Source organism: Paroedura picta, chromosome 10 (assembly GCF_049243985.1).
Source record: "Paroedura picta isolate Pp20150507F chromosome 10, Ppicta_v3.0, whole genome shotgun sequence".
Taxonomy (NCBI): domain Eukaryota; kingdom Metazoa; phylum Chordata; class Lepidosauria; order Squamata; family Gekkonidae; genus Paroedura; species Paroedura picta.
In genome coordinates, this window is record NC_135378.1 from 14,105,342 (window position 1) to 14,120,658 (window position 15,317).

General features: G+C 48.6%; 1 protein-coding gene across 8 annotated transcripts in view; it reads right to left on the reverse strand.

Annotated features, from left to right (window-relative positions):
• The window catches only part of PROM1 (prominin 1), a 122,145-nt gene that overhangs the window by 72,067 nt on the left and 34,761 nt on the right, over nucleotides 1-15,317 (reverse strand). For 4 of the 8 annotated variants that reach the window (XM_077301068.1, XM_077301065.1, XM_077301063.1 and 1 more), the window contains exons 3-4: nucleotides 5,534-5,592; nucleotides 2,374-2,400 (exon numbers count right to left, since the gene is read on the reverse strand). In XM_077301068.1, coding sequence (XP_077157183.1) covers nucleotides 2,374-2,400; nucleotides 5,534-5,592 — 86 coding nt within the window. The remainder of the gene's footprint in view (nucleotides 1-2,373; nucleotides 2,401-5,533; nucleotides 5,593-15,317) is intronic. The other 4 variants (XM_077301070.1, XM_077301067.1, XM_077301066.1 and 1 more) reach the window with 1 other exon arrangement.

Genomic DNA, 15,317 nt, shown 5'->3' on the forward strand with positions numbered 1-15,317 from the left:
GCACCAGAGTTCAAAAGCCTCAATTTTTAGACACTCAGCCTTCCTTATGGTCCAACTTTCGCAGCCATACATTGCAACTGGGAAGACTTGACTAAACGTACCTGACTAAACGCACTTTTGTTGGCAGGGTGATGTCTCTGCTTTTTAGAATGCCATCTAGATTTGCCATAGCTTTCCTCCCCAGGAGCATGCGTCTTTAAATTTCTTTGCTGCAGTCCCCATCGGCAGTGATCTTGGAGCCCAGGAAAATAAAATCTTTCACTATCTCCATTTCTTCCCCATCTATTTGCCAGGAATTGAGAGGGGGTCATGATCTTTGCTTTCTTGATGTTGAGTTTCAAGCCAACTTTTGTACTCTCCTCCTTCACCCGCATCCAGAGGCTCTTAGTTCCTCTTCACTTTCTGCCATTAGAGTGGTATCATCTGCATATCTGAGGCTGTTGATATTTCTCCCTGCAATCTTGATCCCAATTTGTGACTCCTCTAATCCCGGCTTTCTCATGATGTGCTCCACATACAAGTTAAATAGGCAAGGCGACAGTATACAGCCTTGCCGAACTCCTTTCTCAATTTTGAACCAATCAGTGATTCCATGTTCAGTTCTCACTGTTGCTTCTTGACCTGCATATAAGTTTCTCAAGAGACAAATAAGATGTTCTGGTATTCCCATCTCTTTAAGAACTTGCCACAATTTGTTGTGCTCCACACAATCAAAGGCTTTAGCATAGTCAATAAAGCAGAAGTAGATGTTCCTCTAGAACTCCGTAGCTTTCTCCATGATCCAGCATATGTTGGCAATTTGATCTCTAGTTCCTATGCCTCTTCGAAATCCTGCCTGTACTTCTGGAAGTTTTCGGTCCATATATTGCTGTAGCCTAGCTTATAGGATTTTGAGCATAACTTTGCTAGCATGAGAAATGAGTGCAATGGTGTGGTAGTTTGAACATTCTTTGACATTGCCCTTCTTTGGGACTGGAATGTAAACTGACCTTTTCCAATCCTGTGGACATTGTTGAGTTTATAAATTGGATTTATAGCCCACCGCTACTGGAAACTGGCTCGTGGTGGGTTGCACAAACAATCCATACAATATAATGCAATAAATCCCATTGAAAATCCCATTAAAACTCCAATTTCTAGAATACAGCAATGCAAAACTCCCACAGATGGCAACCATAGTCTCACTTAAGACAAACCTGTATGAAGGCAGCAAGGGCGGGGACCAAGATGTTCAGGTGCCAAGAGGAAAAGGGGACCCAACCCACCTGCTCTAGCACTGACCTCAGCCATAAACCTGGCGGAAAAGTTCCGTTTTGCAGGCCTTCCAGAAGGTAGAAAGCTCTCCGAGGACCTGCAGCTCCTCCAGGAGCTCATTCCACAGGTAGGGGCCAGGACTGAAAGGGCCCTGGCCCTGGCAGAGGCCAGGTGAGCATCCCTAGGGCCAGGAACGGTTGACAAGTTGGTACCTGCAGAGCACAGGGCCCTGCAAGGGACATAAGGCCCCAGACGGTCCCTTAGGAGTTATGTCCTAGAACAAGCAGCTGCTTCGGAGGGGGTTCAGAATACACATATACACACACCGGTTAAATATTATTTTCATGTTTTAAATGCTTTGATGTTTGCCACCTTGGGAACCCTATTCAGGTAGAAAGGCAGCATAAAAGTTCTTTAATTTAAAATAATCAATTAAGAAAATGGCATAGGACATTACGGCAGCAAATTCCACATTTTAATCACTCTTGGTGTGAAGATGTCTTTCCTTTTGTCCACTGGATGGCCTTGAGGTCTGGCATCTGGGGAGGAGGGGGAAGGCTCTCTTTGTCCAGGGAGCTCAATGTTTCCCCACAGGACTTTCAATGTCAGCAGGGCACCTTGCTGCCGTTTACCTTCCGTGACCTTCTGAGCAGGCTCTGGCACTTGGCTTGGCTCCCCCCAACTGCCCATTGATAGCCATTCTGGGCGGGGGGGGGAGAAAGAGTGAGACCAGCTGCAGCCACCTTCCTCCAGGGCCGGTTCCAAGCCGGTTTCTCACCGGCTACATTTCATCACGCTCCAGTTCCCCTTTCAGCTAATCCACCCCCAGACTGCCCAAGGCCCTCGGTGAAAACAGCTCCCAGTTCTAACACTGCCATGTACACGCCAGTTGTGAGGAGGGCTAAATCTGGAAAAGGGGGGTGGGAAAGCTGAAATACCGGAAAACCACAAAGCAAGCATGGAGAAGCAAATTCATAACCATCTTGCTAATGCTGTTAGAAGGGATATCAGAGCAATCAGTGACAAGGAAAATAAAAAAACAACAGCATGCAGTTTTGGGTTGGGTAGCACAGCTTTCCAGCTGACAGAGGGAATGCCAGGACAACGAGAAAGATTTACCTGAAGAGTCAGGACAACATTTTCTGGCTGTGGAGGTCAAGGTAGATGGAAAAGGTGCATGATGAGCAGGCGGCATGCATAAAAACAAGGCAGGTGAGCAATGAATAAAACACCCCAAGATAACATTTGCCATGCAGTAAATTAAAAAGGCACATCCAGCAGTGATGGAAAGCAGTTGCAATTTTGGCAAACTTAAACCAAGTGAGCATTTGTGTGCTGTTTACTTAGTGGTGCTCAATCCGTGCACTTCCTGTACCTTTGTGCTGCCAGGCAAACTCGAAGTCAGCAGGAAAAGAGGAGAACCAACAGAAGAAGGATTGCACGGCCTTCGGCCTCATAAGACCTGAGCCACAGCAGGTTTTGGACGCCATTGATTCATAGGGGCAGCATAATTTGTAAGTGACCTGATGGTGTTCAACACACCGCTTTTCCTGCCTTCTTTTAACTCTTGTCAGAGGAAGAGAGGGCCACAGTGTCAACAGTTTTTCAATTTCTATTTTGCCTACATTTTCTACTCTGACGGCAAAATTACCTTGTGAACCAATTTTTTCAAAACTACAACTCTGGAAGACAATGCAGAAAATCTACTCTTCTTCTGGGCATCCGAAGTAGAAAATGGCAACAATCAGTTTCAGAGGAGATAGAGGCCCCTGTGGTATTTGACTGGGAAATCTGCTGTTTTCTTTGACAGTTTTAGTCAGGTGCCTTCGATTAGAGCTGCATTTCACTCATGAAGAGAGACTGGAATGGTCTGCTCCTCCTCCCTGCTGCACATTGTAAAGTGAGATATCTGGAGAGGAGGCCCTGCTTGCTCCATGGGAACCAGCTTCTGCTCACGAACAGAGCTGTAGACAGAGCTCATTCAGGATGGCACGTTATGCATTCAACTTGCTGCAGCCAACAAGAATCATGTAACAGAAGGAGGCTGAAGCACACCACCAAAAGAAAGAGTAATTAAGGGACCTTAACCACAGGAAAGGCGTAATCTGGGCCCATTCCGCACACATAGGATAATGCACTTTCAATGTGCTTTGGCAGCTGGATTTCCCTGTGCAGAACAAGAACATCTACTTCTAAAGTGCAATGAAAGTGCATTATCTAGTGTGTGCAGAATAGACCCAGGTCATGTATGCCTCTGGCATATTTTGAAACTCTGGAGTCCATTTTGGTGCCATTCCATTACCCCTGCTTGTTTGGAGATCATTGATCTGCTGTAACTTCAGAGAAGCATTTATCACAGTGATAGACATAAAGCTGTGCAGCCTATGCGCTAGTGCAGCCATAATCGCCATATTTTATTTGAGAACAGACCATCTGCTCAACAAGTTCTATGGCAGAAACCCCCCAGCTTGGTGGGCATCTTTGGAATTCCGACAAAGCAAGGTGTCCACAAGCCCAAAATGGCTGCCACAGGTGGAGCCAGCCACCGAAACAGCTGCTGCAGCTTACACAATAAAGATCCTTATGCTACGTGGACAGCAGATGTCCAAAAACCATTTTTAAAGCTGCATAGACCAGGGGTAGTCAAACTGCGGCCCTCCAGATGTCCATGGACTACAATTCCCAGGAGCCCCTGCCAGCATTCGCTGGCAGGGGCTCCTGGGAATTGTAGTCCATGGACATCTGGAGGGCCGCAGTTTGACTACCCCTGGCATAGACCATTAAATCTCCAGCAGCCAATCAAAAGCCTTTCTGGGCAAAAGCTCCACCCCAGCCCCGCCCCCTTTCTAAAATAATTTGGTACCCATGGGAGACATGTTTGGGGAGCCCCGCCCCCCTCTATGGTATCTCCGTGTCCTTCAAATATTCAAGGATGCCAAGGCTAACCAAAATTTATTTGCCTCTTTATAAGGGGCTTGTTATAATGGAAGAGGCTTTCCAATTAGGGGAGCTTCTGAAATCCCTTGCAGCTTTTGGTGCTAACAAAACATTAGCATCATCTAACCTCAATGGCTCTCTGACATCCTGTCAAACAATTCTCACCTCACCTGAATAAAAATGAGGGAAAACATGAGTTGCAGAGGGTGTGTGTGTGTGCGTGCGTGTGTGTGTGTGGAAATAACTGCTATTGATGGGATTAAACGAATTTCGCTCTGTTGGCTGAAGTTTTCGTTTTGGTTGATGTGTGCTTCAGCCCTTGATAAAAGCTTCCGCCTGCTGAACGCAAAGATGGGGGAGCAATAATGAAAACTGTGCCACGGATCCTGGAGGCATGACGGTAGTTTTGTCAGTGAAAGGGAGGGGGGTGGATTTCCCTCAGTTTCCTGCTCCCACCACAGACCTCCACTTTGTTCCCCATGAACTTCCCAGCAGAGGGCTCTGATTCCTCCAGAAGCAGCATCTCAGGGGCCTGTGGGTTGCAGCACGGGGGGGGGGGGGATCCTAATTTGGCAGCTGCTCTCCACTTGGCATTCAATCCGAGCACAGTAATTTAAGATTTTTCTCCCAGCACTTTTAGACTGCTCAAAAGCATTCATGCACAGTGTCCTTTTGCAGCCCCTGTCTCTGAGGGACGGAGAGAAAGGAGACACAGAGAGCTCAGAGCAAATCAGGGGCTCAAATTGGGAATTTTCCTCATTCATTCTCTCTTGAACTTGACACCAGGTCTCACTTCTGCTGCATTCTGCAACATCCATTCTTCATCTCCCATGCCAGTTGAGCATGACGTTAAAACTAATCTAAGTATCTTCTCTAGAGCAAAATACTCCAGGTGTTTGGGGAAGTCTGTATAATTGCTGGACTTGAGATAACGGGAATTTCTTTCCTTCCAAAATAAACGGGAAGCCCACAAGCAGAGCTCTGGGGATGAGCTCCCATGGGAACTATGTGGCAAGTTTTCCAACTAGCAGCTTTGCTTTATCACCCTTGTGCCCCAGCTGGCAATTCCACGCTCAGAGTCAAAACAACGCAGAGAACTTCAGGCACAAGAAGCAGCAACAATCGCCCAACTTTTTTTGAAAATATGTGCTAATGACACGGAAGCTCTGCCAAAGGAAACATTTGTGATGCCTTTTCCTGCGGGTTCAGCACAATGCAATCTGGAAACTTGGTCTGCCTGAAATAAACTAAAAGCAGGTTTAAGCCACATCAACTGAACAATACTTTGCTCGCAAAGAAAATATCACTACAACGCCACACTTGGCACAGGAAGAGAGCTTACCTTTTGATAATCACCCGGCGAACTTCCCAACTTTTGCTGTGCTAGCTTTCTTATGAGATCTGAAAATAAAGACAGGACATTCCCAAATTTAAGATCAGGTAACCTGGGGTGGGGGGAAGCCCACTGTGTACAGGCAATCCTTTGAATGCTGTTTTCAAAATGAAATGCTAATCCAGCATCACCACGCCTCTTGCTGAAGGAGAGCCCCGGGACAACCACTTGCATTCAGACGCCCAAGAGAGCTGGCTTAGTGTAGTGGTCAAGAGCCACAGACTCTAATATGGAGAGCCAGGTTCGATTCCCCACTCCTCCTCCACATGTAGCCAGCTGGGTGACCTTGGCTGAGCACAGCCCTAATAGTGTGGTTCTCACAGCACACCTCTGTCAGAGCTCTCTCAGCCTCACCTCACAGTGTGCCTATGGTGGGGAGTAGGGGTGGGTACTTTGGCGTGGTTCGGTGCAGTTTGGCGACCATTCAAGCCCGAGGCAGCTAGCACCGCAGCACGGTGGGGAGGGGCAGAACCAGCACTGGTGCACCAGTCAGCGCATGCATGCAGGAGCAGAGGTCTGTGCTGGCGTGTAGGGGCCGGGTTGCACCCTCCCCCCGCTCCACAGCGCTGGCCACCTCAGGCTTGAATGGCCACCAAAGTGGCCAAACCGCGCTGAAGTGCACAAGCCCACGGATAAACACCAACGAGAAGCCCGCAGGATTGGTCTTGCCACGTACAGTAGGGAAGGCGTATAGCAGGATACAAACAGGCTTTGACAGTTGTGCAGATCTATTGTTAAAATCAGGGGTAGTCAAACTGCGGCCCTCCCGATGTCCATGGACTACAATTCCCATGAGCCCCTGCCAGCAAATGCTGGCAGGGGCTCATGGGAATTGTAGTCCATGGACATCGGGAGGGCCGCAGTTTGACTACCCCTGGTTTAAATGGAGCAAAATGCCAGGTCCTGAATGTGATTGTAGAATCATAGAGTTGGAAAGGGGTCATACTGGCCATCTAGCCCAACCCCCTGCTCAATGCAGGATCAGCCAAACTATGGGCCATTTCGCACGGCTTCAAAATAGCACAATGGTTGCTAATTGGAAACGCTACTAATTTGCCATAGCCCACGACGTCGTAGACAATCTGCAACAATCCTGAAACCGACCCGCCAAAAGCGCTTCGTTGTGGCGCTTTCAGGGGAATCCAGAAAAGTGGATTCACCCTCCGGATAGCGATACACTCCTGCAACCAATCTGCAACACTAGCGCTAAAGACCTGTGCGTTACCATTGTTGCTGGTTCTTCAAAGTCCCTCCCCCTGGCTCTCTCCTCCAAACTTCCGGCGAAGCGATCGCCATTTTTTTTTCTCGGAGCGAGCGGGGATAAACGCACCGGCGAGCCTCTTTCTGTTTAGAGGCTTCCCTGGCTTCAGTCCTTCACCTTTAGTCACTAAGCACAAACCACTTAAAAGCCCGTTTGCTGAAATAAAGTCCCTTTATTTTTTACACATAAATTCAGCCGAAAATCGAGCCCGTGAGAAGGGGGGGGGGAATTTTTTTTTAACACTCGAGGCAGCGTGCAAACGATCATACAATCAAACGACAGCTCACATTAGGCAGCTGGATGGGTCTCTCCGTAGCAACGAATCTACACAGATTCGTTGCTATGGGTCTGTTTTTTTTTTTTTAAACCTTTCTTAAAGGGAAAGCGGCTGTTTGGGAGCATGCTAACGGCTGCCCATTGGCTGCTTGACGGCCAGGGGCGGGACGAGCTTGGCAATAGCGCTTCCTTTCTAGCGATTTCTGCCGAGACCGGAAGCCTGTGGGAAACGCTAAAAAACGCAACTGATTCCACTACAAAGCCAGGTGTGCAAAACGACGAATTCCACTATTTTAAATGGCGATTTTTCATTCCGCAAACAATTTGCAACAAAGATCCCCGTGCGAAATGGCCCTATCTTTCATCTGTTACAGGAAGGTGAGTGTCATGTTTTCCAAGGAGATGTAACAGAGCTCTTTGTATTCTCCCCAGCTGCTATTCAGCAGCCCTGAAACATAGATATTAGTCTTTAGGCATTGCCCAATCTGTCTGCATAACCGTTGCACCTACTTGGCTACATAATTTACATTATTACTAGTAGTAAGACCCGTTGTGTTCTGTAATGCAACAGGCGCTAGCTCATGGTTCGCTGTGGGTTTAGTGCAGGGGTAGTCAAACTGCGGCCCTCCAGATGTCCATGGACTACAATTCCCATGAGCCCCTGCCAGCAAATGCTGGCAGGGGCTCCTGGGAATTTTAGTCCATGGACATCTGGAGGGCCGCAGTTTGACTACCCCTGGTTTAGTGCCTCACTTGGAAGCTGGTAACCCTAAGGAGAGGTCTTTCTGTGCATAGCAGTCTTGACCCCAGTCAGGTTCAAGCACACCTTGGTAGTGTGCTACCTATCGGGTGCAAATGCACATGCGCCACCGGCATGCCAGCGGCCGTGTTTCCCTCTCCCCCCCTCCCGCAGCAAGAAGCTTGCTGTGCCACAAGCTAATTGGCCACTTCAGCGGCTGATCTGCTCGTGGCCTGGCGAGCTTCTTGCTGCAGGGGGGGCGGGGAGGGAGCCGCGGCCTGGTGCCAAAGCCTTCGCAGCCCAGCACAGGGTCACAGCCCGTGGTTGGGGACCACTGCTATAGGCTGCATGTCTATGAGAGACAGGTGGACATATCTTGAGAGACAGGTGGACAGACAGGTGGCAGGCAGTGAGTGATCCCGATAACCCAGTGTGGAAAAGGACCTAATGGGGACTGGGCTAGCCTGTCAATAGATACGTCTCTGAATAGGGGGCGGGGGCAGAGAGGAGAGAAGAAATGATCAGGGCTCTCTCACTTTGCTGGACATCCAGAAGACAAGGCACTCTGCAGGAGTGGAGGGAATCTGTCACAACTAGTATGGCAGGAAGGGGAACATGATTGAACCGTCCCCTCTCCCTGCCATGCCAGCTTTCTCTTAGGACAGTGCTCCTCAACCTTCCTAATCCCTGACCCTTTAATACCGTTCCTCATGTTGTGATGCCCCCAACCATAAAATTATGCAAGCGTTCTTTCACAGAAATTAAACCGAAACTGACCAAGGGTGTGAAAATCCATTGTTCAGGATTGTATATAAATTGGGGTTTTTTTTCCCCTCAGGGTTTCTAAGTTCAGCTCCGCCTCTTGTTCCACCATGCCGATCTCACTCTTTTCTGCTGAGATACGAGCACTGTATCTCAATCTACCCTGCAAGGCTGTTGTGTGGATGGTGCTCCCCCAGCCAAGCTGTTTGCCCTGCCGCGACCCAATTGAAAGGGTTGTTCTACCCCCCAAGGAGTCCCCACCCCCAGGTGGAGAACCACTGTCCTAGAAGGGAGTTTGGATGCAGAAGTATTTTATAAGTATTTACCCACCACCCCCACCTGCTCCTGTTGCTGCCGCCACCAAAACTAGCAAAATATAACATAGCAGGTAATCAGGGCTTTACCCACATTATTCTGTGGCGGGTCCAGGATTCTACTTACAGAGCAGAAATCTAAGGAAACAGCTCCACAGCCCAGGAGGCTGATGTCATCTATTTACCAATTAGCTAAATTACTTTTACTCTGTGCCACACACCAGATGCCAGAATTGCTTCCAATGACTAATAATCCCAGGGGCTTAAAGCACAGCACATGTTTCATCACAGGGGTTAAAAAGGGATCTGCTTGCTGCCACGCGCTCAAGAGGCCTAATTGCATTAATGCTTTACTCCATCGCTTTCCAGGGTCCCATCTGCCTCATCCAATGCACAGTAACCCCGTGCCGAGGCCACGTTCCCCCGATGTAAGAGTTGCAGACTCATGCATCGGCAGGGCTGTCCATCTCTAGGGAGGACCCGGGGATCCCCTGGAATGACAGCTCATCTCCAGACTACAGAGATCAGTTTCCCTGGAGAAAATGTATGCTTTGGAGGGGGGACTCCGTGGCATTGTACCCCACTGAGAAGAAGAGATGGGCTTTTTATACCCTGCTTTTTACAATGAAAAGGAATACCCTTCCTCTTCCTACAGCAGATACCTTGTGGGGTGAGTGAGGCTGAGAGAGCTCAGAGAGAACTGACGGGCATGTGGAGGAGGAGTGGGGACTCAAACCCAGTTCTCCAGGTTAGAGGCCACCATTCTTAGCCACAATACCAAGCAGGGTCTCCCTGAGGTCCCTGTTCCCCACCCCCACAAGAGTCTGTCCCCAAATCTCAAGGCTTTTTCCACCCTGTATCTGGCAACTCTACGCACCATTGGGCCGGTCTTCAAATGCTCACAAAGCGAAAGGCTGGCTCTGCAGGACAAAGGCTTAAAGGTAATCTCTCTAGACACTAAGCCCCAACAAGAAACTGGAGCACCTCCACCCTACCGGGAAATCACGCCAGTGGGTGGCAGAGAGACCGTCAACCCCCTTTGTCAGGGTCAACCAGACAAGCAACGAAGTTTGCATGCAACACAATACCGGTCCTCTCCGTGATCTTCGCTCCACAGATTGCAAAAATAAAAGCATGGAGATGTCAGCAAAACAGATTTGAAAGCCCGTCCTTGGACGAAAGCCTAAAGTCACCCGCCCCAACCCAGCCGCCTATCAGCTATGAGCAGATGCAAGGAGAGGCCATCCTAGACATATAGGTCGGGAGGGGTCCAAGGATCCTTACTCCTTGGGAAGTGTACTGACAACAGCAGCCAATGAAAGTTTGCAGCACTCAAGGTTCTCCCAGGGACAAAGGATGAAGTGGGCCAGGATGGTGGGGCAGGACTGCACAGAGATTCTTTTGGTTTGTCATCTGGATGATACAGCTGACCTTCCGCCATGATGTTCGATGCCATCACGCGCACAATCTCTCTGCCATCCTTACCACTGCTGGAGACAGGCGAGTGAATGCAGGTCTGAAATCACAAGTCCTGCCTCGTCAGGATTAGAATGAGCTCGTTAGAAGCTTCACCAAGGAGCTCAGCCCAGGCCAGGGAGCCACTGGCGGGCTGCACCCTCCCCCTCCTTCTCTGGGACCGCTGCTTGAAGCTAGCAGAAGTGTGGACTGCTCCACAGCACAGAAGTAAATATCCGGGGATCTCTACCTTTCAGATTTAAGAAATGGTGGGTGTTTCTCCTTTATTCGTACATCTCAGACATTCCGCTTGCATGTCCACGAAGCTGGCACGCTGCTCTGTCTGAATTTTTTGGTCGCGTGCAATCATTATTACAGGCTGAAGACGTTTCGCAACGAAACTAGACATTACCTGGGAGCCTAGTCTTTTGTCCTAATGATATTAAATACTCTGAAGACAAGAACTTCTCTTCACCGTTAACTTTGAATAGCAGCGCAGGCGTTTTTCTGTGAACTGTAGATTTATGGAGGCACATGTTGTTGTTCCCCTCCCCCCCCCCCCCGTATACATCTTCCCATGTATGTCTCTACCTCCAAAGAGTGCCTGGAGATCAGCTGGAATTACAAGAAACGTACAGACAACATTTCCCTGGAGAAACTGGCTGCTTTGGCATCCTCACCTTCCCAAATCCCACCCCCACCCCCAAATCTTCAGGAATTTCCCAGCCCAGAGGTGGCAACCGCCCATGGCAGCCAAATTCTGACTGAGGTGTCCAGCCTTGTGCTCTATCGCAGGCGTAGTCAAGCTGCGGCCCTCCAGGTGTCCATGGACTACAATTCCCATGAGCCCCGGCAGGGGCTCATGGGAATTGTAGTCCATGGACACCTGGAGGGCCGCAGTTTGACTACCCCGCTCTGTCGGATACCGCACCATGACTGAATGAAAAATGAAAAATTCCCTGTTTTTTTTGGGGGGGGGGAATAATTTTTTCTGCCCCTAGAAGATTAATTTATGTACTGCGAGGGTGGTTAAGAAAAGCGTTATCAGCCAACCTCTCAGCTGTCAAGGGCAGCCTTTTCATTCTATACAAAACTTTCCCCCCTAAGACAGGCATTTTAAAACAAAATCGCACCCCTTGCTCATCCCACCTCCTGATCTCCCCCAGCCTCCCTTTTGCCTGTGGGGCAACCCAGACGTCTCCCTCCAGGCAGGACATCCACTGGAAAGGCTTTGGCAGACATTTTGTGGCGCAGCGCGTTCAGCCACAAAATGTCTGCCATCAAACAGCTGCTAAGAGAGGAGGAGCCAGCGACAAAATGGCTGCCGCCGCTTACCTTCAGTCCCTCAGAGAAGGGCGTCGCACCGGGGCAGTAGCTGTGGCCAAAGCAACATTTTTTAAATCAAATCTCCAGTGGCCGATCAGAAGCCTTGCTGGACAAAAGTAACTCCAAGGCCAGGGGTCTGGGGTACCAGATTACTTGCTCACTTTCTAAAAACACTTGGCAGGCACCAGAAAAAGGGGGCAGCTGGCATCATGGCCCCCACGGGCGCCACATTGAGAACCCCTGCACTACACGATCAAAAAATGTAAGCTGGGTCACATGCTTCAGAACCGTTTCAGTTTGATCACTGATGATCTTCACCACAGCAAAGCAAGATTTTTTTTATGTATTTATCTATTTGCTGGGCCCTGATCTCTTCAGGGAGCTCTTTCCACCAGGTGGGGGCCAGGACTGAGAATGCTCGGGCCCTTGTTGAGGTCCACCGTGCTTCTCTGGGGACAGGGATCCGCACCCAGTTAAGATTATCAAAATATCTTCTGCTCCACATTTGCTGAGGAAAGACCTGCAGATCCTTGCAAAAGAGGGAACCAATTTTAGCTCTGGAATAAGCGGGTCCTCCAGCAGCATTACAGCACAAGTCAGAGTTCACCTGGTCCATTTAGACATGCCTTGTCTTTGTGGTTGGCAGAGCCTCAGGCCAGAGCCCAACTCAGATGCCTCCAGCAGCAAATGGCAGGGTCAGAAGAAGAAGAAGAAGAAGGAGAAGGAGAAGGAGAAGGAGAAGGAGAAGGAGGAGAAGGAGATGGAGAAGGAGAAGGAGAAGAAGAAGAAGAGTTGGTTCTTATATGTCGCCTTTCCCTACCTGAAGGAGGCTCAAAGCGGCTTATAGTCGCCTTCCCTTTCCTCTCCCCACAACGGACACCCTGCGAGGTGGGTGAGGCTGAGAGAGCCCTGAGATTCCTGCTCGGTCAGAACAGTTTTATCAGTGCCGTGGCGAGCCTAAGGTCACCCAGCTAGCTGCATGTGGGGGAGCGCAGATTCGAACCTGGTGTGCCAGATTAGAAGTCCACACTCCTAACCACTACACCAAACTGGCTTTTTCGTGCAAAAAATTTTAGGAGACTACTATCAAGCAATGGAAATTCACCTACGAGTCATTTAATATTAGTGTAGGTGTTCAATAACTTCAGGGGCAGGGATCTGGGGCCCCTGATTACAACTGGGTAGTTGTTCATGTTCATCCCTAAACACAGAATCATAGATTTGGAAGGGGTCTCCAGGGTCATCTAGTTCAACCCCCTGCAGAATCCAGGAAATTCACAACTACCTGCCCACACACAGCAGCCTCAATTCCATGCCCAGATGATGCCCCCTCCCAAAACCAGAATCCCTGGCCAGTCAGGTCTGGCAGCAATTTGCCTCCCGACCCCAAAGTGGTGATTGGCATTTCCCTGGACATGCAGGATTTTCCCTGGACGTATGAGTAAACTGGAGAGCCACACTTGGGGGATTCCTGGCTTGTCCTAATCCAGAGTGATAAATAGACCAAAAAAAAAAAAAAAAAAGGCCAAGGCCAGTGGTGAAAAATACAATAAAAATGTATTTTATTACCCAGTTAAAATTCTGTAAAACAGAGAGATACTGTGACAACTGGATGCTGGAATACAGAACGCCCTTCAAGTGCCAGTTTGCTACTGATCTTGTATTCTTTCTCTGAAGCAACATTGTAAGGTTAATCAGTATGTAACATTTACATGGGCAGAAAGGGAACCTTGGGGACTAATCTTGAGGGTTCCTTCTCCTCTGCAGTTAGAAGGGCATCAAGTATAGAATGGATAATTCCTACCAATGGCCCAGGGAGGCAGAACTAAACTCAACCGTCCACCTCCCAGGTGTGTGTCATCTGGGCTCAGTTTGGTTTTTTCACAAGCCAGGACCCAAAAAGGAACAGACCACCCTGCACACACAAGAACAACCAGAACAGTCTGAAAGATAACAAATGGTAACCAGAGAAGAGAGATGACTGGGATTAAAGAAGGATTTAGAGCCAGTAGACTTTCCCCCCTGCAACTGGATCTGATAGAAGTGGTCAAACTCGGGATCCTGCTTTTGTAGACATTCTTTTTGGAGGGGGGGCAAAATGTCCTCCTAACTTCAGAGCAGAAGGTGAGTGTCTCAGGGTCCATCCTCTCTCTGAGGAGGAGGGCATCTTGGAATAGGACTTCCAGTGGTGGTGCCCCAGTGATGGGTGGGAACTGATGATCTCCCATCGTATCCTGCAGCTCTCTGTGTCCGACGGTGGAGTTGGCAGAGAAGGAATTAAGTTTGCAGAGTTTGAAAAAGGCTGAAAGTGAAGACGGGGTTGCCACCTTGCATATTTTTTCCACTGAAGTTTGATGACCAAAAGTAATTCCCACTAAGTGGACTTGTAGGCATGAGAGAGGCACTGTGAAAAGGCATAACAGGTGGCCAGTTTGGACATCATCTTTTTTATTGCAGGCTGTTAACAAAATGAAAACAGGGTCTATATCTTGATGGATTTTGTACATTGAGGGTAGATACTGAGGATCCCCTGAAGGTGTAAGAAGTGCCACATTTTCTCCTAGCACAAGCTAGGATGTGGGCAGAAGGAGGGAGGTGAATCTTTTGACTCCCGTGAAAAGTTGAGTTCACCTGAGCAATAAGGGTGGAATCCAGTCTGAGCATCACATTTTCCTTGGAGAAGCCACAAAGGCCTCTTCTGGCTGACAAGATTCCAAGGGCCATTCCGCACAGCGTTAATGTTGCTGAAGTGTTACCATTGTGTAACGCTATTTATTTTTCATTATTCACAACATCGTACACAATCTGCAACATTCCCGCAAAAATCGCTAGACTCTTGCTAGACTCTTGCTAGACTCTTGAGAACAACCTGCAACACATCCGAAAAGACATGTGCATTCTCAGTATAGCGGTAGCAAGCATGTCCCTCACTAAGCTCTCGCACCCGAACTTCCAGTGTTGCAATCGCCGTTTTTTCCCCCTTAAACCGGCAAAAGCAACGAATAAGTGATGCTTCTTTGGCAGAAATCCCTCCACAAACAATTGTCTGTAAAGTTTCCAAGCACAATATAGCTCCCTGTTCGACACTGCCTGTAATTTCGGCCAGAAAAGCGTGTAAACGTCCTACGCCAGCGAAAAAGGTCTTTCTGATACATTGAATGAACGAATATGCGTTGCTACTGGTGTTTTTGGGTTTAAAAAAAAACAGTTTTTAAATGGAAGCACGAACACAACAGTTAATTGGCTGTTCTGTTTGATTGACGCCCAGGGGCGGTCGGAAGCACAGAAAAATATCGCCTCCTTTGTTGCAATTTTGGCGAGACCGGAAACTTGTGCATTACTAGAGCAGCACTAGTGGGAGAGCCTTTTTTTTCGATAGAAACGGCTGTATGCATTACCGAGACCTGCCGTCTTTGATTGCAGCACTTTTCAATAGCGCTCAGACTTAACAACATTGCCCGTTGTGCGGAATGGCCCCAAGTTTCTACCGCCTTCTGGCCAAAATCACTATTGTGAGAAAGAGGATTTTTCATGTACAGGCATTTTAGGAAACTTCCTTTAAGAATTAAAAACAGGGATTAGTGAGAGCATAAAGAACTA